Raw genomic sequence first — 27,791 nt, forward strand, 5'->3', positions numbered from 1 at the left:
CATTGTCCTTGGATCACAGCCTGGCCTGGGGCCTGGTTTGAGATTTGGTGGCCTGGGGAACCAAGGTCCTTGGATTGCTGAGTGATCCAGGCAGTTGTGAAGGGTGAGCTTTAGAGTCTACAGAGGCTGCAGGTGGGAGTGCCCTGCTCAAGGGGTTGTGATGAGGGGCAGTGAGGATGATGGTGGCATTTAAAATCTGGCGGTGGTGGTGGTAGTGATGATGACGATGGTGTTGATGAAGGTGATGATGGTGGCGAGGATATGGTGGCCACGTGATGATGTGACGGCTGGCCCTCGTATAACACTGGGGTTTTCCTGGACATCCGTCAGTTCATTTCGCCCTCATACCAATCCTGTGAAGTGTTTGCCATCTAGTATGCCGGTGCTCGGTCATGTCTGACTCTGCGACCCCACGGACTGTAGCCCACCAGCCTCCTCTGTCCATGGGATTCTCCAGGCAAGAACACTGGAGTGGCTTCCCATTTCCTCCTCCAGGGGATCTTCCCAACCCAGGGTTCGAACTCATGTCTCTTGTGTCTCCTGCATTGACAGGCAGGTTTTTTTATTTTTTATTTGTTTACCACTGGCGCTACCTGGGAAGCCCTGTGTCTGCAGTTATGATCCGCTATTATGACGGTGTACAGAGAGGGACGTGAACTCGCCCAAGGCCACACAGCTAGTCAGAGCCAAGGCTGGAAGTGAGGCACTGTGACCCCAGGGCCCGCTTCCAGCCCCTCTTCTACCTACCTGATTCTTCTGGCTCTGCAGATGGTCAGTGCTGTTTATGGATGCGGCCAGGGCTGTTCAGGTGGCACATGACCTCCTGGTAAAGAGGGTGAGCCCTGGAGCAGACGGGCCTGCCAGGCCTCTCTCTTGCTCATGACCGTGGCTGGGTTGCTTCACTGCTCTGAGCCTTGGGGCCTGGGATGGGCGTTGGGGATTGTAATGGTGCTTCCCAGAGGTATTCACAGGGTCTGGGTTTATTATGGATGGTTTCTGGACACAGTAAGCCCTCAGTGAAGGCAGAGCGGGCAGAGGGGGCGTGGGTGGAGTTGGATCTAGGGGCCCAGGGCATCCTGAAAGGAGCAGGGAGGGTGGGTGAAGTGAGCTGAGTCTGGCACTGGCTTCGTGGGGGCCCTCCAGCTGAGGCAGGGCTCAGGGAGGAGAAACAGCCCTGAGAAGTGACGGGCGTCTGGCTTCTCAGTGACATCATGGAAAGCAGTTCCATGGTCCCTCGGGGTGTGGACATTGAGTTAGCGTAGGATCCAGCGATTCTGCTCCTAGGCTTATGTTGCTGCTGAGTGTGCTCAGCCATATCCGGTTCTTTGAGACTCAATGGACTGTAGCCTGCCAGGCTCCTCTGTCTGTGGGATGTCCCAGGCAAGAATACTGGAGCCAGTTGCTATTTCCTGCTCCCGGGGAACTTCCTGACCCGGGATCGAACCCACATCTCCCGTGTCTCCTGCATTGGCAGGCGCCTTCTGTACCACTGAGCCACCTGGGAGGCCCTGCCAGGTTTATACCTGCAAAGAATTGAAAATCAGTATTGAAATAAATGTGTGTACATGAATATCCATAGCAGGACCATCCACAATAGCCGAAAGGTGGAGACAACTCAGATGCCCACCAACAGATGAATGCTAGATGGATACATGAGGTGTGTCACATCTGTGCAATGGAGTATTGCTCACCCACAACAAGAGTGAACAGAGAAATGACACGCCACGGATGGCTTGAAAACCTGCTGCTCCTGAGGGAGACTGGACACCAAAGCCCACATATTGTGTGACTCCATTTATTCAGAAAGTCCAGAGCAGGCCAGTCCTTAGGGACAGAAGGCAGACTGGTGTCAGCAGGCGCTGTGGGGGCAGGAGAGTTGAGGAGATGAGGATTAATTGCTTGGTGTGTTTGGGGTTTTCCTATGGGGATGGGAGTGTTTGGGAAGTAGCTGGAGGTGGTGGTTGCCCAACATTGTGAATGTGCTACGTGGCCCTGAATTATTCACTTTGAAATGGTTAGTTTGTGTTATGTGAATTTCACCTCAAGACATTTTTTTTTGTTTGTTCGGTTTTGGTTTTTATTGAGATATAATTAGCATATACAATTATGTTCATTTTGGGTGTATTACACTGTGATTTGTTACACATGTATGTTGCAAAATGATGACTGTAATAAGTTTGGTTGTTTAGTTAACATCTATCCTTATCACATAGTTACATTTTTTCCCCCTTGTACATATATATTGCAAAATGATGACCCTAATAAGTTTAGTTAATGACTATCCCTATCAGTCAGTTCAGTTCAGTCGCTCAGTCCTGTCTGACTCTTTGCGACCCCATGGACTGCAGCATGCCAGGCCTCCCTGTCCATCACCAACTCCCGGAGTTTACTCAAACTCATGTCCATTGAGTAGGTGATTCCATCCAACCATCTCATCCTCTGTCGTCCCCTTCTCCTCCTGCCTTCAATCTTTCCCAGCATCAGGGTCTTTTCAAATGAGTCAGCTCTTTGCATTAGGTGGCCGAAGTACTGGAGTTTCAGCTTCATCATCAGTCCTTCCAGTGAACACCCAGGACTGATCTCCTTTAGGATGGACTGGTTGGATCTCCTTGCAGTCCAAGGGACTCTCAAGAGTCTTCTCCAACACCACAGTTCAAAAGCCTCAATTCTTCGGCGCTCAGCTTTATAGTCCAGCTCTTACATCTATTCATGACTACTAGAAAAACCATAGCCTTGACTAGAAGGACCTTTGCTGGCAAAGTAATGTCTCTGCTTTTGAATATGCTGTCTAGGTTGGTCATAACTTTTCTTCCAAGGAGTGTCTTTTAATTTCATGGCTGCAATCACCATCTGCAGTGATTTTGGAGCCCCCAAACATAAAGTCAGCCACTCTTTCCACTGTTTCCCCATTTATTTGCCATGAAGTGATGGGACCAGATGCCGTGATCTTAGTTTTCTGAATGTTGAGCTTTAAGCCAAGTTTTTCAGTCTCCTCTTTCACTTTCATCAAGAGGCTTTTTAGTTCCTCTTGACTTTCTGCCATAAGGGTGGTGTCATCTGCATATCTGAGGTTATTGATATTTCTCCTGGCAATCTTGGTTCCAGCTTGTGCTTCATCCAGTCCAGCGTTTCTCATGATGTACTCTGCATATAAGTTAAATAAGCAGGGTGACAATGTACCGCCTTGATGTATTCCTTTTCCTATTTGGAAGCAGTCTGTTGTTCCATGTCCAGTTCTATCCCTATACATAGTTACAGTTTTTTCCCTTGTGATGAGAACTTACAAGATCTGCTCTCTTGGCAACTTTTAAATACAATACGATATTGTTAACTGTACATTGTTATGTATTGTTAATGTACCTGCTGTACATTACACCCCCAGGACTGACTTACCTTAAATCTGGAAATTGGTGTGTTTTGATCTCTTCCACTATTTCACCCACTGCCCCGCCTCTGGCAACCGCTAGTCTATTCTCTGAATCTACGAGGTTGGGCTTTTAATATTTTTTATGGAGTTATAATTAGCATACAATATTACTGTATTCGTTTCAGGTGTGAAACATCGTGATTCAATTATGAAATGATCACAGCAAGAACAGTTAACCATCCATCCCCAAGCAGACTCATCATGGTATTATTGACCATAGTCCTTAAGTATACATTGCATAAATCCCCATGACTGATTTATCTTGTAGCTGGAAGTTTGTACCTCTGATCTCCTCCGTCTATCTCGTCTGTTTCCCCACCCCCTCCCCTCTGGCAACCACCTGTTTGTTCTCTGTATCTGTGAGTCTGTTTCCCTTTTGTTTTCTGGAATTCACGTGTCAAGAAAATCATATGGTATTTGCTTTTCTGTCTCCGACCCTTTTTCACTTGGCATAATACTCCAGGTCCGTTCATGGTGCCACAAATGACAAGATTTCATTATTTTTATGGCTGAATAGTATTCTGGATTTTATTCACACACACACCCCATCTTTTCTTTATTCAGTCAGTTCATCTGTTTATGGACAGAGGTTGCTTCCATACATTGGCCATTGTAATCACAGTTGCAATGAACACAGGGATACTTAGATCATTTCAAGTTTGCGTTTTCATTTTCTTAGGGAACTTATTCAGATATGGAATTGCTGGATTGTGCGGTAGTTTTATTTTGAGTTTTTTTGAGGAAGCTCCATACTATTTCCCATACTGGCTGTACCAATTTACATCGCCACCAACAACGCACGAGGGTTTCTCTTCTCTACAAACCTGCCAACCTTGTTGTGTCTTGTCTTTTTGGTGATAACTATTCTCTGCTTCCTCTTCGATTTTTTGGAATAATTGGAGAGGGATAGGTACTAACTCTTCTTTAAATATTTGGTAGAATTCACCTGTGAAACCGTCTGGATCTGGACTTTTGTTTGGGGGCTGTTTATTGATTACTGGCTCAATGTTGTTACTAGTTCTTGGTCTGCTCAGATTTTCTGTTTCTTCATGATTCACTCTTGGAAGATTGTATGCTTCTCGGAATTTATCTATTTTCTCTAGGTTGTCTGATTTGTTAGTATAGTGTTCTCTTATGAGGCTTCCCTAGTGGTTCAGTAGTAAAGAATCCACCGGCAATGCAGGATTTGATCCCTGGGTCGGGAGGATCCCCTGGAGAAGAGAATGGCAACCCACTCCAGTATTCTTGCCTGGGAAATCCCATGGACAGAGGAACTTGGCAGACTACCATCCATGGGATGGTAAAAGAGTCGGGCACGGCTTAGTGAGTGAACACATTCTCTAACGATCCTTTGTATTCAATCAATTTTTTTAAAAAGTGACAGCAAAGAAGCAGGGAAAGGATTTCCCTGGTGATCCAGTGGTTAGAACTGCGCACTTCACTGCAGGGAGCTCGGGTTCGATCCCTGGCTGGGGAAACAGATCCAATGTGCCGCGTGGCACGGCCGAAAAGAACAGCCAAAAAACAGGGAAGAGGCAATCGGGTCAGATTGCCACTGAGCACGAGGGTGTGGTCTTCCGCCAGTGGCGCCTCTCGAGCATTTCTCTCCTGGGTGCTGCGCTGGGGGCTGAGCACGTGCTGGTGGCCACCCACCCACAGCTCCTGCCTCCTACCCTACAGTGGGCGAGAGCCATCAAGCCAGGTAATTGCATGCTACCAGCTGTGTAGATTATGGTTCTATTACCAGCATCCATAGTCTCATGGAAGCACAAGCTCTTATTTGCTGGGTGTTATAAATACACAGAACTCTTCTTCCCTGTCCCTGTAGGTACTTCGTCGCTATGTTGTGTCTGACTTTTTGCGACCCCATGGGCTCCTCGGTCCATGGGATTTCCCAGGCAAGAATATTGGAGTGGGTTGCCATTCCCTTCTCCAGGGGATCTTCCTGAACCAGGGATGGAACCCACATCTCCTGTGTCTGATGCATTGGCAGGCGGATTCTTTATCACTGAGCCACCTGGGATGCCCTGATGCCCAGAAGAGACTACCTTTTTTTTTATTTTCAGATTGATGCAAGTTTAAGTTGCTTTGGTAAATAAATTATTGGTTTCAGAGGAAAGGGCAAGTTACTTTTGTTCTGGTTTGTATTAAGCTGTTAGAGCATCAGGCAGGACACATGCTTGTCATCAGTGTGTTGCCACCAGGTGTGGCTTCTTGCTTGCCACTTCCCTTCCATGTTTCTTCCTTGTCGGGTATTTTGCCGGCATCCCCTATTCTAGAAGCAGGTTGGATGGGGAGCAGTTACGTGTGCAAGGGCGCCCATGTCATTGTCGGGGTGGTGGGAGGTTGGCTGGGTCTGGAAGGTGCAACCTGATGGAGGGTTCCTGGGATGCTGGGATCTCAGGCTGCTCCATCACTGCTCCATGATCCGGTGTGATGTCGATGGGTCACCAGTGATGATGGAAGGCTTACAAGAAGGGCAACGCAGTGGGGACCCCCCCTGATGGCTTCTCTACCCGCCCCTGCAGGCAGAAGGTCGTGGAGGGCAGTCTGACGCACCCCTTTGCCCTGACGCTCTCTGGAGACACTCTGTACTGGACAGACTGGCAGACCCGCTCCATCCACGCCTGTAACAAGAGGACTGGAGACAAGAGGAAGGAGATCCTTAGCGCTCTCTACTCGCCCATGGATATTCAAGTGCTCAGCCCGGAGCGGCAGCCTTATTGTAAGTCAGGGGCCAGGCCGGGGCTGAGTGTGGGAGGGTGGTGTCTTCACTTGGGGAGGGGGCAGGCTGGGAGAGGTCCCTCTGCAGAGCTGGCGTGGGGGCTGCTTTGGGCAGGGCTGTCCTTGGGGGTGGCAAAAGGATTCCCAAGGAAGGTTGCCCTGTTTTTCAAGGCCCGGTGGAGGTTACATACTTACTCATGGAAAATCTGCTCCAGGTCTGAGTTCTCAGCCTGGGCTCCCCATGGGGTCATGGAGGGATCTCTGATGGTGAAAAGCCTCTGTGACAGGCAGCCAGCAGGGCCAGGGACTTGGGTTCACCCACTCCCTCAAGGACCATCACCTGCCCTTATGGGGACCTCCACCAGGTCCCATGGGGACCACAGAGGGTGAGGGGTGGATTCTGGCCTTGATGCTGTTGAAGGTTCCAACTTTGAATTTAAGTGGGGTCCCGGGATGGGGCTCTCTGGACTTGTCTTCTGGGGAGAGCTCCGTGATCCTTAAATGCAAGCTGGATTCAATCCTTGGGTTGGGAAGATTCCCCCGGAGAAGAGAATGGCAATCCATTCCACTGTTCTTGCCTGGAGAAAGTCGGACGGACACAGCTGAGCGACTGACACTTTCAGCACTTGGTGTTTCATGGGTCCCGCCCCATCCTGTCCTGGGCAGAGTGAGATGCCGGGAGTGTCAGTTCAGTTGCCTGATGGTTGTGCCAGGGAGAGCGAAAAGTCTCGTCATCAGCATCGAGAGGCTCAGCCCTGTGTGGCCACCGAGCACCTGTGCAGAGCCCATGAGGTCCAAGCACGTGACAGATAAAACAGGCCTCCGCTCCAGGAACCCCCGACTCAGGGCAGCACCACTGCCGGGGGGCAGGTCCTGGGATCCTGCCAGCGAGGGCTGGGGGTGACCTCCACGGGGGACGTGGCCTTGGAGGGGCCCTGATGTAGACGAGTTTCTCGTTGTAGGAAATTGAGAGCAGGAGGAGGAGGGGCGGGGAGGATGCCCACATCGGGCGAGGCGGGAGTGTGGGTCGAGGGTCAGTTCCGGAACCGTGTCCCCTCGCCCCGTTTCCCGCAGACCACACGCGGTGTGAGGAGGACAACGGCGGCTGCTCCCATCTGTGCCTGCTGTCCCCGCGGGAGCCCTTCTACGCCTGCGCCTGCCCCACGGGCGTGCAGCTTCAGGACGACGGCCAGACGTGCAAGGCAGGTGAGCCGCGGAGGGGCGGCCACCGGCCTGGGTGCCCACCGTCTGCTTTCCTTGGGGAGGGGCTCACACGGTCTGGGCTCCAAGCCGCCGGGATTGGGTTAGATCTGGGCTCTGCTGCCCGACGGGGGCTCTGCTGCCCGACGGGCACCCTGGGGTTCCCGTCTGTAAGAGGAGGTCGTGCCGGATGGGCTGAGACCCTGAGTGCCGCGCACCCTGCCTGCTTGTGTGATCACACCCTAAAAGCCGGCCGTTGTCAACTGTTAGGGTAAGGAGGGCGGTGTGCCGGGAACTGGGAGGCAGGAGGCAGCGGCAGACATGTCGGCCTCTCCTCCCGCCGAGGGCTCCCCACTGTGTGGCACCGTGGGCCCTCCCGAAAGCTCCTGTCTTTGCTCTTCTACTTTTTTCATAAGCGTTCCTGTGGAACTTATAATTCATTTAAAAAACATTTTATTTTTTATTTCTTTTTTTTTTTTGGCTACACTGTGGCAGTGTGGGATCTTGGGTCCCTGACCAAGGGTGGAAACTGTGCCCCCTGCTGTGGAAGCAGAGTCTTAACCCCTGGACCTCAGGGAAATCTATAGCTCGTTTTGACCCTTGCATCCCATCCCCATGGACTCTTCCTGCCATAATCACCCCCTTCCTTCCCACCCCCTGGAAACGCAGGTCGTGAACACATCCGCAATGGGAGTTAGCTTCCGGATGCATGAAGTTTACCTGATTTCCCGCCCCCCCACCCCCCGCACAAGTGATATTCTTTGCTTTTAACATTTTTCCGCCTCTTTATTCTCCCCCTTGCTTGTCGCTCGCTTGCTGCTTCAAGCACTCGTGCTGTGATTATTTGTAACGAAGTGTTACCCATCTTGGGGCGCTGCCTGGGGGCCTTTACTGCCAGGTGTGGGGTTCAGGGTGTGCTCTTCTGGAAATGATATGTGTCTAGAATACAGCTTGTCCCTGGGGACGTCCAGGGCCCAGCACAGTCAGGCAGCACCAGGGTGAACTCGGGCCAGACCAGCAAGGGGGGTGGTGAGAGGTGACTGGAAGCAGCCACCCCTGGGCCAGCCCCACTTGAGGGAGAGAAAGGGAAGGCGAGGGCTTCCCTGGTGGGCTGTGGGCAGAAGGGAGGAGCAGTAGTAGAACTTAGTCCTGGATTTAAAACAAAAGTTCATGATGGCAAATCTGAAAAACATGGCATCCGCTAGGTTCCATGTACCCCCAGGTCGTTCCCACGCGCCTGCTGCGTGCTAAGGTTAAAGCAGCTAGCGAGCTGGCAGGCCTGTTTCCCTGCCACTCACAGAGCACACGGGCCAGTTGGGTCAGGTTGACGGGGCACACACGCGAATAAAAGTTGTCAACAGATTTGGATCAGAGTAATGCAAGATGCACGAAAGGGGCTGCAACAGAGAATATAGTTAAGTCTCCTAATCTGAATGAGTTCCCTTCTGGGAGTGCGTTGGTAAGTCCACTTTGTTGGTAAGTCTAACAGAATTAGCCAAGGTAACCCAGCTAACACAATCGGGTATATAGTACCGTACTCTAAGAGGCTTATAACACTTTTCATGCAAATAATACATAAGAAGCAAACAAACACGAAAATTAAAACATTTCTTATCTTACAGTAGAGTACCTTGAAAAGTACAGTAGTACAGTACAGCAGCAAAAAGGGCAAAAAGGAGCTGGCATCGAGTGAACAGGCCAGGAGACTACTGACTGGGGGAGGGAGAGGAGGTGGGAGATGGCAGAGCTGAAGGGTGGTCAATCAGCGATAGGAGACGGAGGGCGAGCTGCAGTGTCGTCACACCTGGCGTGGGTGGCACAGGTTCTGATCCCCCGCCGGAACCAGAGGCACATCTGCATCTTTAAAGTTCGCAACTTGACGGCTTGTGTGTAGGGGGCTTACTGAAATGCACAGGGGGGTGGGTCGGGGGGACTGACTGCCTGAGGTGGATGGCCAGAGAAGGTCCACCCCAGGAGGCACCGTTTAAGCTGAGACTTGGGGATTAGCAGGGAGGAGGGAGATGGAACAGAGAGAAGGAACAGCCTGTGTGGCTGCCCTGGGGCAGGAGCCAAGTTGGTGTCAGGACCGACCTCACAGGTGTCTGATCTGTGCAGGCACACGGAGCCCCAAGTTCAGAAGAGCCCCATTTTGTGCTCTGTTGTCGACTTGAAAGGACCCTGCATTTCCACTCTGCAGTGGTCCCTGCAAATTATGGAGCCATTTCTGCTTTGTGTATTGCAGAAACTAAAGGGAAATCTGGAAATAGTGGAGATATTTTGGTGTATCTTTCTCTGCTCTTTTGCCATATGTGTCTGTACACTCCAGTTGACAGTATTGCAGGAGCATTTGCAATTATATGAGATGCGTCCCAGGTGGTTCAGTGGTGAAGACTCCACCTGCCAGTGCAGGCGGCTCAGGAGATGTGGGTTTGATCCTTGGGTTAGGACGATCCCCTGGAGGAGGAAATGGCAACCCACTCCAGTATAATTGCTGGGAAAACCCCGTGGATAGAGGAGCCTGGTAGGGTGCAGTGCATGCGGTCACCAAGAGTCGGGCATGACTAAGCACGCGTGCACAGTGCTTCAAGAGCACGTGTTTACTGCCTGAAGAATGTTTTATCCAGTGTGCAGACCTTCAAATCATCTTCCTCCTGTTGGGCATTTCTGTTCTACTTGTGTTTTTGCAATTTCCGAGTCTCGCTGCTGTGAGAGGGCTGGCTTGGGGCCTGGCCCTGGAGGTAGAAGGATCTGGATCTGCTGTCTGTTATCTGCCATCGATGGGTGCTATCTGCCTGAGCCCTGTGTTGGATCCGTTGGTGATGTCTGCTCTGGGAGAGGGAGGGGGATACATGGATGGTTGCCATCTCCGCCCACTCCAGGTATCTAGAACCAGGCTGCATGTGGACATTTGGGGAAGGACCAGGGATGGATATGTCAACTGAAAAAAATACACAGTATGAGAATTGTGAGTTACGTTTAATTTGCGGTAAAATGAGGATGATAGCCCGGAGATAGCATCTCAGGTAGCTGAGAAAGAGGTAGGGGAAAAGGTCAGTATATACGTGATCTTGGTGAAGAAGTTCATGCAATCAAGCGCATAGTTTTGCAGAAGGTTTCTGCTAGTCACAAGGAACAGACGTCACGTCACATGAAGGGCTGTAGCGCTTTTCTAGATATGAGGAGATACAAGAATTGGCTCATAAAATGGGCGTCTGAAAATATCTAACCATCCGAAGGCCCGTCCTCCTGGAGCACAGATGCCTCCATTTCTACTCTCCACCCCGAGCTCCTTTCAGGACGAGTTGAAAGTCAGCAGCCGCAGCAGCACACGGTCTAATCTTGGTAGAGGCGGATGCAAGTGCCTATGCCGTGTACCAATTTGTAGCTGACAGACATAACCCCAGGAAGGTAGCTGGCGCAGCAGTGCCTTCCCCAGTGGGGGCCTTGTGCAGCTGCTTTGGTTAAGGGGCCTTCCTGCATCAAAGTTCCACGAGTAGGGTGTTGTCAGAAATGGGCTCTGAACCCTCATGGAAGCCCAGAGTCATGGCCCAGTGGAGTGGCACAGCCAGAGAAGCCTGGGTTCCAGAAGGGACTTGACCAGACCACCCTGGGGTGTAGCCCTGGGGCCCTGTCACTCTGTCCCTGCCTTCCTAATCTGTGAGATGGGGAGGGCGGGGTGGGTCGAGACCACCCCCTGCCAGGGAAGCTGTGGAGAACCCAGGGCGTCAATAGGAGTTGCAAATGCTGAATGGGACCCCATGCACTCAGTGGGTCTACATAAACAGTAGCCATGCCCACCATTCATGCCGTTGACATTGTGTCAGGGCCACAGGGCTGGATTTGCCTCCATTGTCTGAGGATCCTGCCACCCCCTGGGGGAGGCCCAGATTCCTTTCCAATCAGAACAAGTGGGGACTGTAGGCTTCTTTTGGGCTTCCACCATCCCAGTAGCTGGGGCCTCTGAACTCTGGGGGCCGCTACCTGGGGTTGAGTCCTTTGAGAGGATTGTGTACCCTCTGCAGGCATCAACCGCAGGGAGAGGGGTGGGAGAGCTTCCTGGAGGAGGCAGTACCCAGGACTGGAAGCTCTGTGCTGGGGAGCTGACACCGATACCCACGAGGGGAACTGGGGATTAGCAGCAAAGCCTGTCTTTCCTGTCGGAAGCAAGCCCTCGGGGGCGGGGTGTGCGGGGTGTAGGGTGGGGTGGGGCTGGGGCTGATCCAGTTCCCAAAGAGCCCCTGGGAGTCAGCCACTGGGGCCACCTTCCCTGGTTTGGTCAGAACTGCCCCCTCCCCAGCTGTGAAGGACACTTTTTCAAATGACTCAGCTGGAGAATGCCAAGCTCGTGGAAGAAAAATGTTCTTGTTGTCATTCTGAGGGGCCCCTGCTTGGGTGGGAGCGAGGGACAGGGCGGGGGGCTGCATAGAGGCAGACAGGACGTCGTCACACTGAGGCTGCATCCGCCTGCGTTTGCTCCATATGCCCCGTCCAGGACCAGGGTGTCAGGTCAGAAGAGGGAACAGCTTAGAGAGACAAAAGCTATGGACGGGAGTCTTGGTTTGCATGAGAACGGGATGCCCAGGGCCTGGTTTTTATAATGCTTGTTCACACCCCAATTGCTTCCCACTGATGCAGGGTTCATTCTGGGGGGTCAAGGGCGGCTTACGTAGCTCCTGCTTTGGAGCTTGTTAGAAGCTGAAGCAATCTGGGGGCAGCCAGGGTGGGAAAGGGTAAACAGAATTTCCTAAATGTTTTAACTGAAGTCGAGAGGCAACCCAGAAGCTTCTTAGAGCATTTCAAGGGTTTGCCCCCAAGGTGGCTTTCTGGACATTCGGGGTGGTCCTCAAACATCTCCCCGTGTCCTTCACCCAGAGGAGCGCGGGCGTGAATGAGAAGGGGGTTCTGTCCCGGAGGGGGCCTCCTCGGCTGTCTGGGCGACAGATGCAGTGAGGACCCAGTGGGGCTGAGGGTTTCAGACGTCACACACAGTGATGCCTCCCCTGGCGGACAGGGGGCTTCGGGACGCGGACCCCCCCGCGCCCAGCCTCTGTTCTTTGCCAGAGACACAGTGTCATGTTAAAGGACGACGTTTGATGAAAGGACCCCCCCCCCCCCCCGCCCGCCACACTGACCCGCTCCCGACTCCTGAGCGCAGTGGCTGCCTTCCCTGCTCCTGCAGCCACCCGAGTGGCCGCACCGCTGGTGTGTGTCGTTCCACGTCCCGGAGGACGTAAATCATGTGTGGAATGCGGGTTTTGACTGCTGACGCCATGCGGGGTATCAGCTGCAAATACTGCCTGGAGACAGAGGCTGGCAATGCGAGGGTAACATGAAGAAAATGAGGCGCTGAAGCCTATTGAATGTCACTGGTGAGGCTCCGAGGATCTGGCGCAGGCGCCTTGCTGGCCGGAAGGCAGCAGTGCCCATGGAGGGCCGCCAGGGTCTTCCGAGGCTCGGGGTGTCCGGTAGGGAGGATGGAATTCCGGGGCCAGCTGAGGAGGCCCTGGGATCATTCGGGGATCTCCTCTTGGCTGTGGAATTGGTGAGGTCCAGTGTCTCACGGGGGTCAAGAGCCAAAGCCACGCGGTGAGGCCTCTGGAGGAGGCCCTGGGCTAGGGGGATGGCCTCTGGGACAAAGGGAAATGGACACAGACTGTGCCTGGGCACCTTCCGTCCCGGATAAGGTGTGTCGAAGGCAACATTCGTGACATACAACACGGCTTTGGTCTTCAGTTGAGAGCCTGCTGAAGACTTCGGGTAGCGAGGAAATGCTCTCTTGGGCATACCCAGAATTTAGAGTGATTTTCCTGGTGGCTCAGATGGTAAAGAATCTGCCTGCAATGCAGGAGACTCGGGTTTGATTCCTGGGTTGGGAAGATCCTCTGGAGCAGGAAATGGCAACCCGGGACTCCAGTATTCTTGCCTGGGAGAATTCCATGGACAGAGGAGCCTGGTGGGCTACAGTCCATGGGATCACAAAGAGTCAGACACGACTGAGCGACTAACACTTTCACTTTTCAACCATGTGACGGCTTTCTGTGTGCAGTGTTCCTTTTATGAAACCTTAACTCATGTGCCGGCTGTGTGATCTTGGGAAATTGGTTCAGCCTCTCTGTGCTTCCATTTCCTCAGCAGTAAAAAAGGATGATCAGCTTCCCTGGTGGCTCAGACAGTAAAGAATCTGCCCACAATGTGGGAGACCTGGGTTTGATCCCTGGGTTGGGAAGATCCCCTGGAGGAGGGTGTGGCAACCCACTCCAGTATTGCCTGGAGAATCCCCATGGACAGAGGAGCCTGGCGGGCTATTGTCCACAGGGTCGCAAAGACTTGGACACGACTAAGCGAGGAGTAAGCATGTAGTACCTGATTCATGGGGTTGTTGAGAGGAAGGCCTGGCTGCCTAACAAATATGAGCTGTGCTTGAATTTGAACTTGAACTTGGAGCCAGGCAGGCATGATGGCAGGAGAGCAGTTCTTCCATGGACATTTGGAATCAGGAGTAGATGTGGATGCCATCTGGTACCCAGAGGAGCTGGGGAGGGGGGCCCAGTGTTTGGGGAACCCTCTTCGTCTGGCCAGTTGGGGAGCCAGGCATGTGGCTCTCCTTTCTGGGGATGAAGGCCAGTGTTGAGCTAGAAGGATTCTGGATCAGGGCAGGGGCCTGGCTTTGTTGGAATTACCATCACCCATGTGACATCTAGGTTCCTGGCCCCAGCAAACCTCCATGACAAGGGACTAGGTGTGGGTGGCTGAGGGCTGCCTCTGCCCTGGATGTGTGCCCAAGGCAGCTGCCGGGTAGCTGGTTGGGAACCACCCGCATGGCCGGAAACTTCTCAGGATGGGAAGCCAGGGTCTCGGGCGTGACTTGCGGATGCACCTCAGGTGCCTGACCTTTTATGCTTGTGTCTGTGTGCTAGTCACTCAGTCCTGTCTGACTTTTTGTGACCCCATGGACTGGAGCCCTCCAGGCTCCTGTCCATGGGATTCTCTAGGCACGAATACTGGAGTGGGTTACCATTTCCTCCTCGAGGGGATCTTTCCGACCCAGGGATCGAACCCAGGTCTCCTGCATTGGCAGGCGGATTCTTTACCAGCTGAGCCATCAGAGAAACCCATGGAGTTGAATTTGGAGACATTTGTGTGACGTGCGTGAATCCTGTATTTTTTCCTGATTTTGAGCCAGGGAGAGCCGGCCTTGTGCAGGGGTCAGCGCCTTCCCCGGGGCAAAGCTGAGATGGGATGACACTTGGACCCCAGCAAATGGGAGCCTGCGACATCCCGAGGCGGCTGCGGGGGGCCCTCAGGGAAGTGGAGGGTGGAGTGGGGGCTGGTTCACTTGCTGCTGAATGTGCACAGTGGGGCGTCCGTCAGCGCCTTGAGCCGCGGCCTCCTCACTAGTGACGTGGGGAGATCGGAGCACGCCCCTCAGCGGGGCTGGATCGGGTGTCGGGAGAGGCAGAGCCAGCCGGGCAGGGGTACGCAGACAGGACAGGAGCCCCGGGACTCCCTGCCTGTGGGCCGAGGGGCGTCTCTTTCCCCACAGCCCCCTGGGCGGGGATGTGACACCCACTGGCTTTGGGGGCCCGTGTTTCCAGAGACCCAGGGAGGTGCCAGTGTGTTCCGAGACTGGAGTGGCTGTCCCAGCCAGTGGCCCTCCTCCGCCTTGGCCTTGCTGGGGGCTGAGTGAAGCCTGGGAGGAACCGAGGGACTCTGGTCCCTGAGGCGGGGAGCCCGCCCTGGGCCAGGAGCCCGGCCCGGGCCAGACCGCGAGCCCGCGTGCCCTCCAGCGCCAGCCTCCCCGCCCCCTCCCTGGCAGCCACGCCGACGGAGGTGCCCGGCTGACTTTGGTTTTCCCCATGTTTTTCCAATTATGTGGAATGGGCTAAAAACAGCAGTAGCGGGGCCTTATTTGGGAGTTACCACCACCGACCCAGGGTGCTCGCTCTTGCCGCTGCTCCCAGCCGCTCGGGGGGCCCGCCCCTCGGGGGACCTGCCCTGTTCTTCTGACTTCTGTCCCTGGGCCTTCTTCATGCCCGTGGGGCAACCCCCTCCTCGGGGCCTGAGTGACCTGGGCAGGTGACCTGCGGGCCCGTGTCTGGGGCATGTGGCTCCGCTACCCGGGGGTGGCCAGGCGGTGCTGGGGCGTCATTCTCCATACCCTCAGCCCAGGCCTTTCCAGATGAGGCGGGGGCCTGCTGATTGACGGCCCGCCTGGCGCACCTCGCCAGGAAGGAGTTTTAACAGATGTTCGTGGGGACAGGAGACGAAAGGGCGGCGGAGATGTGGCCGGGCGGGGGCAGCCGGAGGGACAGAGGCGCCTACTGTCGGGTCTGACGGGCGGGCTGACAACTGGGCCCCTCGCGTCCGTCCGTCTGTCCGGGAGGATTAGCCGAGGCTCAGGCCCGAGGGATAAGGGGTGCGTTTGTTCCCAGCCTGGCTGTCTTGTCACTTATCGGGGAAGTAGGTCGAAGGGAAAAGAAAGGAGGCCCTTGTGGTCCAGGCCGCCGCCGCCCGGGCAGTGATTGGCGTCGACTCTGCAAACAGAAGGCAGCTGCTGTTCTCAGCCACGGACCGTGAATTTTTAATAGCAAGAAAATCAGATTCCACCGTCCTAAGAAATGGTGTCACAAGCCCAAGGGCTGACTTTTTTTTTTTTTTTTTTAAGAAATTGAGGTATTTAATATGACTTGCAGACAGTAAAACGCGCAGGTTCTAAGTGTAGATTTTGATTAGCGCTGACAGTTGTATACATCTGCATAACCACCACCCCACACCAGATACAGAAGACTTCCACCACCCGGAAAGTTCCCTGGTGCCCTTGGCAGCCCCCCGCCATAAACCAACTCCCCCACCCCCCCCCCCCCCACCGAGGCGGCCGCTGTCCTGACTTCCATCAGCACGGATTAGTTTTGCCTGTTCCGGAACGTCATAGAAATGGAACCACACAGCATGTGTTCTTTTGTGTCTGAGTCTGAAGACTAACTTTTAAAACTAATCAAAGAGGAGAGGGGAGCCTGCCATATTCTTTGAAAGAAAAATATGTCGTCGTGGGTCTGGGGCCTTGGACAGGCGGGTGTCCTGGGTGCGGTCAGGTGCGCGGATGCCCGTGTCCACTGGCCGCAGCGAGACTGTGGTCACTCCACATGTAGCCCGCACCCTCCCAGCCTGTCCGACGTGCCCCTTGTTTCTGCGGCTGCGCCCAGCTCCAGCCTGGCCCTGGACCGACCCCGGGGGCTGAGACGGGTCCCCTCAGGGACACATTCTGTGCTCTCAAGGTCCGGGCGCTGGTGGACGGACGCCGCAGCCCCCAGCACCTCCTGGGGGCTAGGAGTGACGCTGTATGAGGCAGGCTCTCTGGCCGGCCTGCGTTGTCCACACGCACCGTCAGAGGCACAGAAGGAGGGGCAGAGACGAGACCTGAGCCCGCGCAGCCTGGCCCAGGGTCTGTGCCCAACACTCCCCTGCCCCGCCCGGGCCCCAGGGACGTCTGCCTGCGGTGCACCAGAGTCGTCTAGGGATGCTTCTGGTGTGCCTGGGCTCAGAGTGACCCCTCTGTGGGCTTTCTAAAGAGCGGAGCCTGAAGAGGTGGGACGGAGCCTTCCTCATGCAAGTCCCGGGCTCTTTGCCAGCCCCCCACCCCACATTCCTGCCTTTCAGGGAGCCTGGCTGCCCACTCCTCATTTGCCCATCCAACCACACTCTGTTGGAACACGTCTCTCTCGTTCCCAGCCTTGCGTGGGGGCCTTATCCACACCTGAGTCCTACCTGTGAGGAACGGGCCAGCTTGCCTGCTCAGGGTCACTCAGGAGGGAAATGGGGCTGGGGGTGAGGTTGGGTGTGACCTCCAGGCGGTGCTGCCGGTGGAGGGCCAGGTGAGGGGCCTGGGGACAGGACCGGAGGCCACTGGCTGTGGGGGGGGTCGCAGGGCTGGCACTGACCTGGCCACTGTCCAGTGACCCCAGGCCTCAGGGCAGGGTGACCCCCGTCCCAGAGCCGTGCACGCAGGCCCAGCCCCCAGGCCAGGGCGCCTACCCGGCCTGGGGTTCCTAGGGGCCGTAGCCTCCCTGCAGCCTGGCTGGCAGGCCCGAGGTGGGCCTTGTGGGGGGACAGCTGCTTGGGCCTCAGGTTTCCAGCGGAGCCAGCGTCCGGCCCGGCCACTTCCTCTGTGCCTTGTGACCCTGTGGTCGCTCGGCGCGGTTTCCTGGGCTGGGGTGCCGGCCTGTGGTCTCAGTGTTTGTCCAACCGCTTACCCCAGGGGGGCAGTGGAGAAAATCAATTGCTAAAAAACAAAAACAAGCCTGCTGCCTGCCTGCTGTGAAGCTGTTTATGGCCTTAGAAGCTGCAGCGTGGACCGCGGCCTACGCTGGGCCTGGCTCTGCCTGTGTGGGTCTGGGCCTGGGTCACGGTCAAGGCTGGCTCTGCCTCCCATGGGGGCAGCGAGGGGAGACGGACGCAGGAGACCCGAGAGCCAGGACGGGGGCTGAGGACGCGTCAGGCAGGCGGAGAGGCATCTCTGGCAGGAGGAGCCTTCGGGGGTGGTGCGGCCTTGGGGGAGCCTTGAGATGTGAGCCTCGTCCTTCCCATGGCGGGCCGTGACCTTGGAGCTGCAGGTGGTTCAGCGGGGGACAGGGTGCTGTCCACCCTGCCTGCTGGGTTGGGGGGCAGGGAACTCACAGGCCCCACCCCTTCCATGTGTGGTGATGTGGTCAGTCCAGGCCCTGGGATGCACTCTTGTTTTGCCCATCGTGAAAAGCCCGTTTTCCGAGTTGAGGTGTGGAAGGGGTTAACCCTGAGGCCCTTTCAGGTGGTCCCCACACTGGACGACCGCCACCCAGCAGCATCCTCCTGGTCTGCCAGGGCTGTGGATGCTTCTTCCCCATCCCTCCTTTCTCCTGTTCTTCAGCTCAAACAGCTCAGAACCTGGAGGCCGAATATATGCGCCCCCTCAACCCCCCTACCCTCGTGGCAATTTAGTGGAGAGCTAGGGCACTCCCTGCCAGGTCACCCTTGAGAAAGCCGTCGTGGGTCCCCAGAATGAAGACCACCGCCCCACCCAGTCTGTGAGATCCCCTCAGGATAAACTTCCGCGTCGTCTTTTAAAGCCTTTGTTTTTCTTCTTTTGAAGTGACATTTGTGTTTGCTGTAGGAAGGAAAACATAAAAAATAACTGGAGAAAATTTAAAACTCTCACAATTTTGCCACCTAGAGTGTTCTTGCCTGGAGAATCCCAGGGACGGGGGAGCCTGGTGGGCTGCCGTCTATGGGGTCGCACAGAGTCGGACATGACTGAAGCGACTTAGCAGCAGCAGCAGCAGCAGCAGCAGCAGAGATAGCTGCTGTTAATATTTTGAAGTGTGTTTCTTGTCCTTTTATTTATTTATTTTTTTTGTCTGTCACATGTGGGATCTTAGTTTCTTGACCAGTGATCAAACCCGTGGGAGTGAGGCGTCTTAACCCCTGGACCCCCAGGGCAGAGGAGCACCCTGTCCTTTCTCCTGTGCCCACATTCACATCTTGCGTGATCTGTTCGGATCGTGTGTGTAGTAGCATCACGCTGACTTTCCCGCCTACCGCCTCCCCAGCCTGTCCTGGCCCCACCTTCTCCCGAGGGTGCCGCTGGGGCTTGTGTAACGACTGATCTGGACTCCAGCCTCTTCATATATGTAATGCTTTCCTGGTGGCCCAGAGGGTAACGCGTCTGCCTGCAGTGCGTGAGACCTAGGTTCGATCCCTGGGTCGGGAAGATCCCCTGGAGAAGGAAGAAACAACCCACTGCGGTACTCTTGCCTGGAGAATCCCATGGACAGAGAAGCCTGGTGGGCTACAGTCCACGGGGTCGCAAAGAGTTGGACACGACTGAGCAACTTCACGTTCACTTTTTTTCCTTTAGTGAGATCTCTAGGTTCTTTACAGGTTCTTCCTTTCGGGTTTGGGTTTTGCTGTTTTCACGAAGCCTTGGGGATCCTCTGTGACGGAGAACCCACGTGCATTTCTAGCTGCTGCTTTGGGCTGGCTTCTCCAAGGGGAAGTTGCCTGGTCAGAGGGTCCCTAACCCACACTGCCATCCAGGAAGCGTGCAGTCCCCTGGGAGGTGGGGACATACTGATCCAGCTGGTAGCAACAGGCCTCTCACTTGTACCTGCAAGAATCCGCCTGCAATGCAGGCAACCTGGGTTCGATCCCTGGGTCAGGAAAATCCCCTGGAGAATTCCATGGACAGAGGAGCCTGGTGGGCTACAGTCCACGAGTTCACAGAGTCAGACACAATTGAGCGACTAACGCTTGGGCGTCCCTGGTGGCTCAAATGGTCAAGTTACCAAGAAGTTACCCATTTGTCATGTTTATTGATTGTGATTTTTGTCTTCTGTTAGTTTGTGTTTATGGACTTTGCCCATTTATTGTTGGGGTCTGGGTAGTTTTCTTGTTGATTTATATGCCTTTTAACTTTCTTTAAAATATTTAATGGACTTTATTTTTCAGGCAGTTCTGGGTTTACAGGGGAGTGGAGTAGAGAGCGCTTGGAGTCGCTCTGTGTCCCCCTCTGTTCTGACATGGTTTCCCGTGTTGTCAGACTATAGTTCTGATGCTGTAAAAGTCACACGTACTGTCCCACGCAAGGACTAGCAAACCCCCAGCCCCCACCCGTGGGCCAGACGGCTCGCGGCCTGTTTGGGGGCAGCTGTGGGCTAAGTTTGGTCTTTACACGGTTGAATGAAGATCACAAGAGGAGTGTTTGGTGACCTGGGAAAGCGGTAGGACCTTCAGGTTTTGTTGCCCACGTAGGACGCTTTGCTTGCACACCTTTGCTGACGTGTCAACCGCGGCAGCTTCTACACGGTGGTGGAGCCGAAGGGCCGTGAGAGGTGGCCGTGGCCTTGCAGAGCCTGGAGCGTTTGCCGTCTGCCCCTGGATGGAAGGCGCACAGAGCCCTGTGGGGACTGGAAGGCAGGCCGGAGGGTGTGGAGATGACGCTGGTCACAGGCGCTTCCTCTGGCCTCTGTCCTGGGGGGCTCTGTGTGTCTCGTGGCCGGGCTCTGCTGCCCCCACTGCCTGCCCTTTCCACAAGACTTCCTTGTAGACAAGGGTGGGCTTGGAGCTGCCCCGGCATTCAGCGTGCAGAAGGTATTCAGGGTAGAGTCGTGGTGTGCTGGACCACCATTGGTGGGTACCCAGCCTCCGAGCTCAGATCAGACCCCACGGGAAGGGGGCGGTGGAGGGTTTGCCCCATGCCTGCCTGCGGGGCCGCAGAGCGGCCTGCACAGCACCCCTGTGTCTGGAGTTCCTACCCTTGAACCCGTCCTTCTGTGGAAAGTGTCCCCCCGCCCCCTGCTCCCCAAGTGTTGGAAACAGAATCATATCCCCCCCAAAAGACAACGGTGAAGCCCGCAGCCTTGGAGCCTGTGGATGTGACCTGATTAGGAGATAGTCTCTGCAGCGGGAACCAAGACAAAGTCGTGCTGTGCTTGGATGGGCCCGACACCCGGGGACCAGTCATCTTCTTGGAGGAGGCTTAGACACAGACCCTGGGGAGGAGGGTGAGTTAAGACGGAGGCAAGCAGCCACAGCCCAGGGGGCGTCGGGGACTGCTGGCAATGACCAGAAGTTGCAAGAGGCTGAGAATGGCTCTTCCCAGAGTCTTTCACGGGAGCTTGGCCCTGCCAGCACCTTGATTTTGAATATTTAATTTGTTTATGTTTATTTTATTGCTGGATTGATATTTATTTTGTTTATTTTATTGAGTTGGCTGTGCCGGGTCTTAGTTGCAGCGTGTGGGATCTAGCTTCCCTACCAAGGATCGAACCCGGGCCCCCTGCATTGGGAGTGCAGAGTGTTGTTAGCCGCTGGACGACCAGGGAAGTCCTCAGCACCTTGACTTTTGACTTCTGGCCTCCGGGACTGTCAGAGAAGCAGTCTCTGCTGAAAAGAGCTGCCCAGTTTGCGGGAGATGTGGCTGCAGCACTCGTTTGTGGGGACGGTGGCTCGGTCTGGACGCTGTGTTGTCAGGGAGGAGGGCTTGAGCTGGACGAGTCCCTGGCATCGGGCTCTCCCTCCAGTCTACTTATCCATTTTGAGGCGAACACTCTGCCGGGGAGGGCTGTGTCCCGAGCCCCATGCCTGACCCCAAGGCAGGGGTGCGCCCCTCTTTCCCGCGTGGGTGGGTGCACGGGGGGAGGGCAGCGGTCAGGAGCTGGCCCGAGGAGGCTCCAGGGACCGCTGCCCAGCCAGCAAGGGAAGCTTTCACTTTCTTCGGCAGTGCCGCGGGGCAGGCTATTTGTTTAAACAACCCCAAAGAAAACCATTTGGCCAAACTGTTAAATTTCTAAACAGTTTACTTCCCTGGTGTTTAAACAAAGTCCTCCCCAGGCTCTGTGTCTGGTCCTAGGGAGGGGGTTGGCCTCTCTTCCTGCTGGGCCGGCCCAGCGCCCTGCGCCCTCTCCAAGGCCAGCTGCTGCTTGCCCTCCCCGCAAACAACCCTGGAGGTCGCCCCGGTGAGCGTCTGCCGACCAAGGGGTCCAGGCCCGCTTTGGGGTCTTCTCTCTGCAGCTGCCCCGCTGACCTGGCCCAGAACAGCACGCCCCATGTCTCCGTATTGGGCTTCAGCTGCTCAGACCTTCAGGCTGACCAGGGCCGGACCCTGGCTCTCTCCTGGGGGTCCTGGTCTCTGCGTTTTGTTTTTTTTTTTTGCAAAGCTCAACTAAAAACCTCAAAGGCTCCGTGGCCCAAGGGGTGTCAGAGGACGGCCGCCCCCACCCCGGTTTGGAGTCAGTCAACACCTACAGATTTATCCCAGCGTTTGTATAATTGCTGCCTCAGCCACAGAGACTTGATTCTAGGAAACATTGATGATGGTGCTTCCTGATGGTGGGGTGTGCTCGAGGCTTCGTATTGACTGGTTACCTGAGGGCTAGGTCTGGGCACACTTCGCTCCTGGTGGCTCCGTGCCCATCGGGGACAGGCTACTGGAGTCTGTTGCATCCGGGGTCACAGCCCCGTGGATCCCAGAGGCTCCTGCCGGACCCCAGACCCCTAGTCTCAGCCGGCCCCCTTCGCAGGTGCCCATGACCCCCGCTTTCCTCCCAGCGCTGGTTCGTTAACGGTCTTGCTCACTGAAGGTCTGTGTCCTGGAACTGCAGGAGCACCCTGCGGGCAGTTCCCATATCTCTTCTGTCCACTCCCAACCCCAGCACGTGGTTCAGGGCCTGGCCTGAAGCTGCTGCCCACAAAGCCACTGGTGGGGCAACCAGGCCTGCTGGGCCAGTGCACTGACCTTGGGCTTCCGGCGTGTGCCAGCTCCGGGGATTGAAGTGTTCATGGTACCTTATTTTTCCCACTTGCTGCTGTGTGTCCTTGGGTGAGGAGCTTAACCTCTCTGTGCGTCGGGATTCCTCTGCAGTAAAACGGAGCATGAATCCATCTCAGAGGTTGGTGTGAGGATGGTGCTATCTTGGATAACTGTGTCTGTAGGATCACGGGAACAGGGATGGATGAAACAGGTTCAAAATATGTTTGGGAACCAAGTGTCTCGTTCCCTAAGGAACCAGCATTTTCTGGGCACTCTTGCCAACTCCAGTGGGGGCAGATTAAGGCAGAACTCTCCTTGATGTCAGGGCTAGATGGGGAATCCCATCAGGTCAGGCTGAGTCTTCACTCTAAATGAGGAAACCAAGGCCCAGAGAGGGCTAGGGACCTGCCTCACGTCACACAGCAGGAGCGGGTCCAGGAAGTATCTGTCCTGAATTCTCCCTGCTTGTCCTGGGATATTGGCATCTGCTCTAGGCAGGGCCTTGTGTTGGGGGGCTGCAGAGAGCAGAGCGGGGTATGGGCCAGCATCCCTGTGAGGCAGTAGGCGGGGTGCCTGTGTGTGTGGTCCCTCTGACCACTTGGAGGGGAGGCAGGGATGCTTCCTGGAGGAGGAGGCAGCCGGTGTGACCTGGCCCTTGAAAAGCAGCCGTGATGTTACTAGAACGTTTTGGGAATGGAGCCCAGCAGAACTCCCCTCCTCTCTGTTCGCCATACCCCAAGCCAGAACTTGCATCAGCACCTCTAGCTAAAGCTGGGTTTGGGGAGGTTTCCAACAAAGCCAGGTGGCTGGGCACCTTCTCCAGCACTCCCTGCAACCCCCGTTTTCCCCATCTGCCTCAGTTTCCCCAGCTCTCAGTTCGGGAAGCCGTTGCTGTCCGTGAGCACCCTCTAGTGGAGGAATCGGGTTACGAACACGGGGCCCCGCATCAAGTTCCTGCCCTCACTGGAAACGCAAGGCGGGGTGACCCCAGAATCGCTCCGCAAAACAGCGGGTTCCGAGGGCTCCACCCGGAGGCAAGAAGCTGATCGGCTGTTTGAGGCCTGTGGCTGGACCAGGCGTGAGGAGACCGTGCAGTCGGGTGCAGAGCCCGGTCCTAGGGGCCCCGGCATGAGGGGTGCCTGGTTGGTCCCCACCCTGTCAGCATACCTTCCTGCTGTGTGACTTCAGGCGGGTCCTTGCCCATTCTAGGCCTTTTGTCAGACCAGGCAAGGGGCCCCCCTAGTGCCAGAGGTGGCTTCTGAGCATAATCTTTTTGCTTCTGTGGATCCTTGAGACCAGAAAGGGCCAGAGTGAGTGAACGGGTGGTTGAGGGGGAGGGCCACATCCTGGCCCCAGCAGCCTCTCGGGGTGTCCGGGTCAGGGCTGGCCAGCACCCCCGGAGCCCTACACACGAGGCTCTGTGTAGTAGCACGCGAGGCTACCTCGGCCGGAAGTTCTGATGACTCCCTGGGAGGATCCAGGACGTGTTTTGTTCAGGGCAGATTCTGCTCAGAGGCTGAGACTGTCTTTGCCAATGGTTTATCTGACACAGGTTCACCGTGGGGGACTATGATTTATGCTGTTAATAGTTCACAAGTTGGTACCGTAAGGAATACTGTCACTTAATAAGTCAATGAAGAAATAATATTGTTGTTTTATCACTAAGTCGTGTCTGACTCTTGGCGACCCTAGGAGCGCAGCACTCCAGGCTCCCCTCTCCTTCAGTGTCTCTTGGAGTTTGGTTGGTGATGCCATCCAGCCATCTCATCTTCTGCTGCCCCCATCTCTTTTTGCCTTCCGTCTTTCCCGGCATCAGGGTCTTTTCCAATGAGTCGACTTTTCCCATCAGGTGGCCAAAGTATTGGATCTTCAGCTTTAGCATCAGTCCTTGCAATGAATATTCAGGGTTGATTTCCTTTTAGAATTGACTGATTTTTGTTCTTGCGGGCCAAGGGATGCTCAAGAATCTTCTCCAGCACCACAGTTCGAAAGCATCCATTTTTTGGTGCTTAACCTTCTTTATGGTCAGCTCTCACATCCCTGTACTCAAAACCAGTTACATTATTGTTCCAGGCAAAGGGGAGGCAAGAGCAGTTAAGGTGCACCTTTCGACGAGCTGGTTCTCTGTAGAGTCAGTCCATCCAGTTAAAAGCTGCATATCGGCTGCTGGCTCAGGTCCCTTGCTAGTGGGCGACAGCGCCTGTTGAGTGGGCAAGGTGGGCTGCTCAGGGGTCATCACTCAGGGGCCCTTACACGGCTCTCCCATTGTCTGTGTGGAGGAGCCTTTCCAGGGCAGGAACAGCTGGTTCCTCCCTTCCTGAGATGGCCACACGCTTTCACAGCACTGCTGACCGGGAGTGGCCTGGCCATGGCTGGAGCTCTCAAGATCTTTGGAGAGCAGTGTAGGTCAGCCAAAAGTCTCCTTGCCCAGGACTCACAGACTTTCAGTATTTAGAGTCTAAATGTCCTTTGAGTCATTGTCCCTATCAAGAAGCCCCCCAGCAGAGCCTGGAGTCCATCACCAGCTGAACTTATCAGCCATGAAGGGTATCAGTGATGTCACCCTGGCTTGGCTTCCTCCATGTAAACAGATTCACCTTTAGATCAAAACAGCTTCACTTAAGTCGTAAATAAGCCGATCGGAAATCATAGCAAATCAATAACACGACAAAGCACAATACGGCTGGGGTGACAAAGGGGAAGGAGGGGCGCCTGCCTCCCAGGCGCTTACTGGTGTTGGTGAGATGGCCACCTGGGAAGGATGGACTTGTGATGGTGTGCGTGGTCACGGGACTTGAAGCTGCCTTGCTGGGTGGGTATAGGGAGGCAGGGTGGGCTTCAGGAAAGAGGTGGCATCTGAGTCCAGTGGGAGCTTTGAGGAGTATGGTGAGCAAGCAGGGCCTGGAGCCCAGAGCCTGGGCAGGACTGGCTGTTTGTGGCCAGGAGAGGGGCTTGCAGGGGAGAAGGCGGACTGAGCAGGAAGCAGCTCTCATAGTGGCTGAAGTCAGATGGCTGTGTGGCTTTTGACTGGCTGTTAACCTTTCTGTGCCTCTGTTGTCTTGTCTGTAAGACGGTGATAGAAATAGCACCAGATGAACTAGGGATCATGTAGGAAGATCCCGTGAATATTCCCTAACCTTACCTGCTCCCGGAGAAGGCAATGGCACCCCACTCCAGTACTCTTGCCTGGAAAATCCCATGAATGGAGGAGCCTGGAAGGCTGCAGTCCATGGGGTCGCTGAGGGTCAGACACGACTGAGCGACTTCACTTTCACTTTTCACTTTCATGCTTTGGAGAAGGGAATGGCAACCCACTTCAGTGTTCTTGCCTGGAGAATCCCAGGGACAGGGGAGCCTGGTGGGCTGCCGTCTCTGGGGTCGCACAGAGTTGGACACGACTGAAGCGACTTAGCAGTAGCAGTTACCTGCCCCAGGAAGAAAGCCCCCGGGACCTGGCCAAGCCCCTCCCCTGCCGCAACCCCCACCCCTATCCCCTCCCTGCAGGCCCGCCGTGCCGCCCGCCTCTGACCCCGCTGCTCGTGTGTGTTGGTCACAGGGGCAGAGGAGGTGCTGCTGCTGGCCCGGCGGACGGACCTGCGGAGGATCTCGCTGGACACGCCGGACTTCACGGACATCGTGCTGCAGGTGGATGACATCCGGCACGCCATCGCCATCGACTACGATCCACTGGAGGGCTATGTCTACTGGACGGACGATGAGGTGCGGGCCATCCGCAGGGCGTACCTGGATGGGTCGGGGGCGCAGACGCTGGTCAACACCGAGATCAACGATCCTGACGGCATCGCGGTCGACTGGGTGGCCCGCAACCTCTATTGGACCGACACGGGCACCGACCGCATCGAGGTGACGCGCCTCAACGGCACCTCCCGCAAGATCCTGGTGTCCGAGGACCTGGACGAGCCCCGCGCCATCGTGCTGCACCCCGTGATGGGGTAAGGCTGGGAGGGGGCGCTGGGAGCCAGGCCGAGGGGGCCTGGGGGTCCCGGAGCTTTCTCCCCTTCAGGAGGAAGCAGATGTCTGGTTTAGGAGAGCTTGCCTTTCTAATGAGCTCCCAGGTGATGGGTTGATCTGGGAACCAGACTGAGAAGCTCCAACACAGAGCTTGGCTAGGTTTATAGAAAACCCTAGAGACCTTGGGTAAGTCATTTCTCACCCTGGGCTTCAGTCTCCTCACCTGCTGTCCACCATGAAATCTTTGGACCAGCAGTGGTGGCGAGAGTGACGGCCACCGCAGCCCTTACTCCACACGTGCCGAGTCTCTTCTGTGCACGTTCCATGCTGCAGGCACGTTTCCCTCTTGCCCTCACCTGCCGGGGTAGGTCCGTTGGAGGACACTGAAGCCCAGAGAGGTTAAGTGACTTGCCCAAGGTCACACAGCTGGGAGGCGGGACTTGGACCTGGCAATCTGGTTCCAACTTTCCCCTGTAGGATTCTGTGAATCTTGTCCATCAGCCTTTCTGAGACACCCCCCCCACCCCGACCCCGCACCAGCGGCTCAGAGGATAGCAGCTGAGCACCTTCCTGTAGCTTCATGACCAAGAACAGGAAACTGGCAGACCCCAAGTGGGGGGGGCGGGGAGCCCTGAGAGCTCTTGAGGGCTGGGGTTGGGGCTGCAGGGAAGCTCCCTGCCCTCGGTGTGGGATGGGCCCCCCTCAGTGGGCCCGAGTCCTGGGCACGGCCTGGAGGAGCTGGGAGGGCAGCCCTGGGAGGCAGCCCCAGGGGCGATCGCTGGGTTGGGGGGTAGTAACTGAGCTGTGCTGGCTATAAGCATGGTAACCAGAGCACCCAGGGGTCTCCGGGTACTCTTCCTTTTTCCCCTGGGGCTGAGGCTCCGAGTGACCTGACCCTGCAGGAGGTCTGGTGGTGGGCAGGCTTTTAGCCCTTCTACCCGGGGAGCCTGCGCTCTCAGCCCTGCTCCGTGTGGAGCTGCCTGTCTCTAGAAGCCCAGTGGCGTGGTCCTCGGGGTGGGTCACAGGGCTGTGGCTGGACAGGCCCGGGGCCTTGAGCCTCAAGCACCTTGGAGCCCAGGGTGGGGCGGAACAGCAGACAGACTCAGCTCCTTATCATCTGCCGGGGAGCAGGACCGTCGTCGGGGAGGGCAGGTGGGCATGAGAGGCCAGTCCCCTGGGTCTGCG

At 55.7% G+C, this 27,791-nt stretch overlaps 1 protein-coding gene across 1 annotated transcript in view; it reads left to right on the top strand.

Moving 5' to 3' along the window:
• LRP5 (LDL receptor related protein 5) overlaps nt 1-27,791 on the top strand; it is an 87,519-nt gene that overhangs the window by 10,289 nt on the left and 49,439 nt on the right. The window contains exons 3-5 of the mRNA XM_040255212.1: nt 5,956-6,152; nt 7,226-7,357; nt 26,191-26,587. Coding sequence (XP_040111146.1) covers nt 5,956-6,152; nt 7,226-7,357; nt 26,191-26,587 — 726 coding nt within the window. The remainder of the gene's footprint in view (nt 1-5,955; nt 6,153-7,225; nt 7,358-26,190; nt 26,588-27,791) is intronic.

Source organism: Oryx dammah, unplaced genomic scaffold (genome assembly GCF_014754425.2).
Source record: "Oryx dammah isolate SB20612 unplaced genomic scaffold, SCBI_Odam_1.1 HiC_scaffold_15, whole genome shotgun sequence".
In the NCBI taxonomy this organism is placed as follows: Eukaryota; Metazoa; Chordata; class Mammalia; order Artiodactyla; family Bovidae; genus Oryx; species Oryx dammah.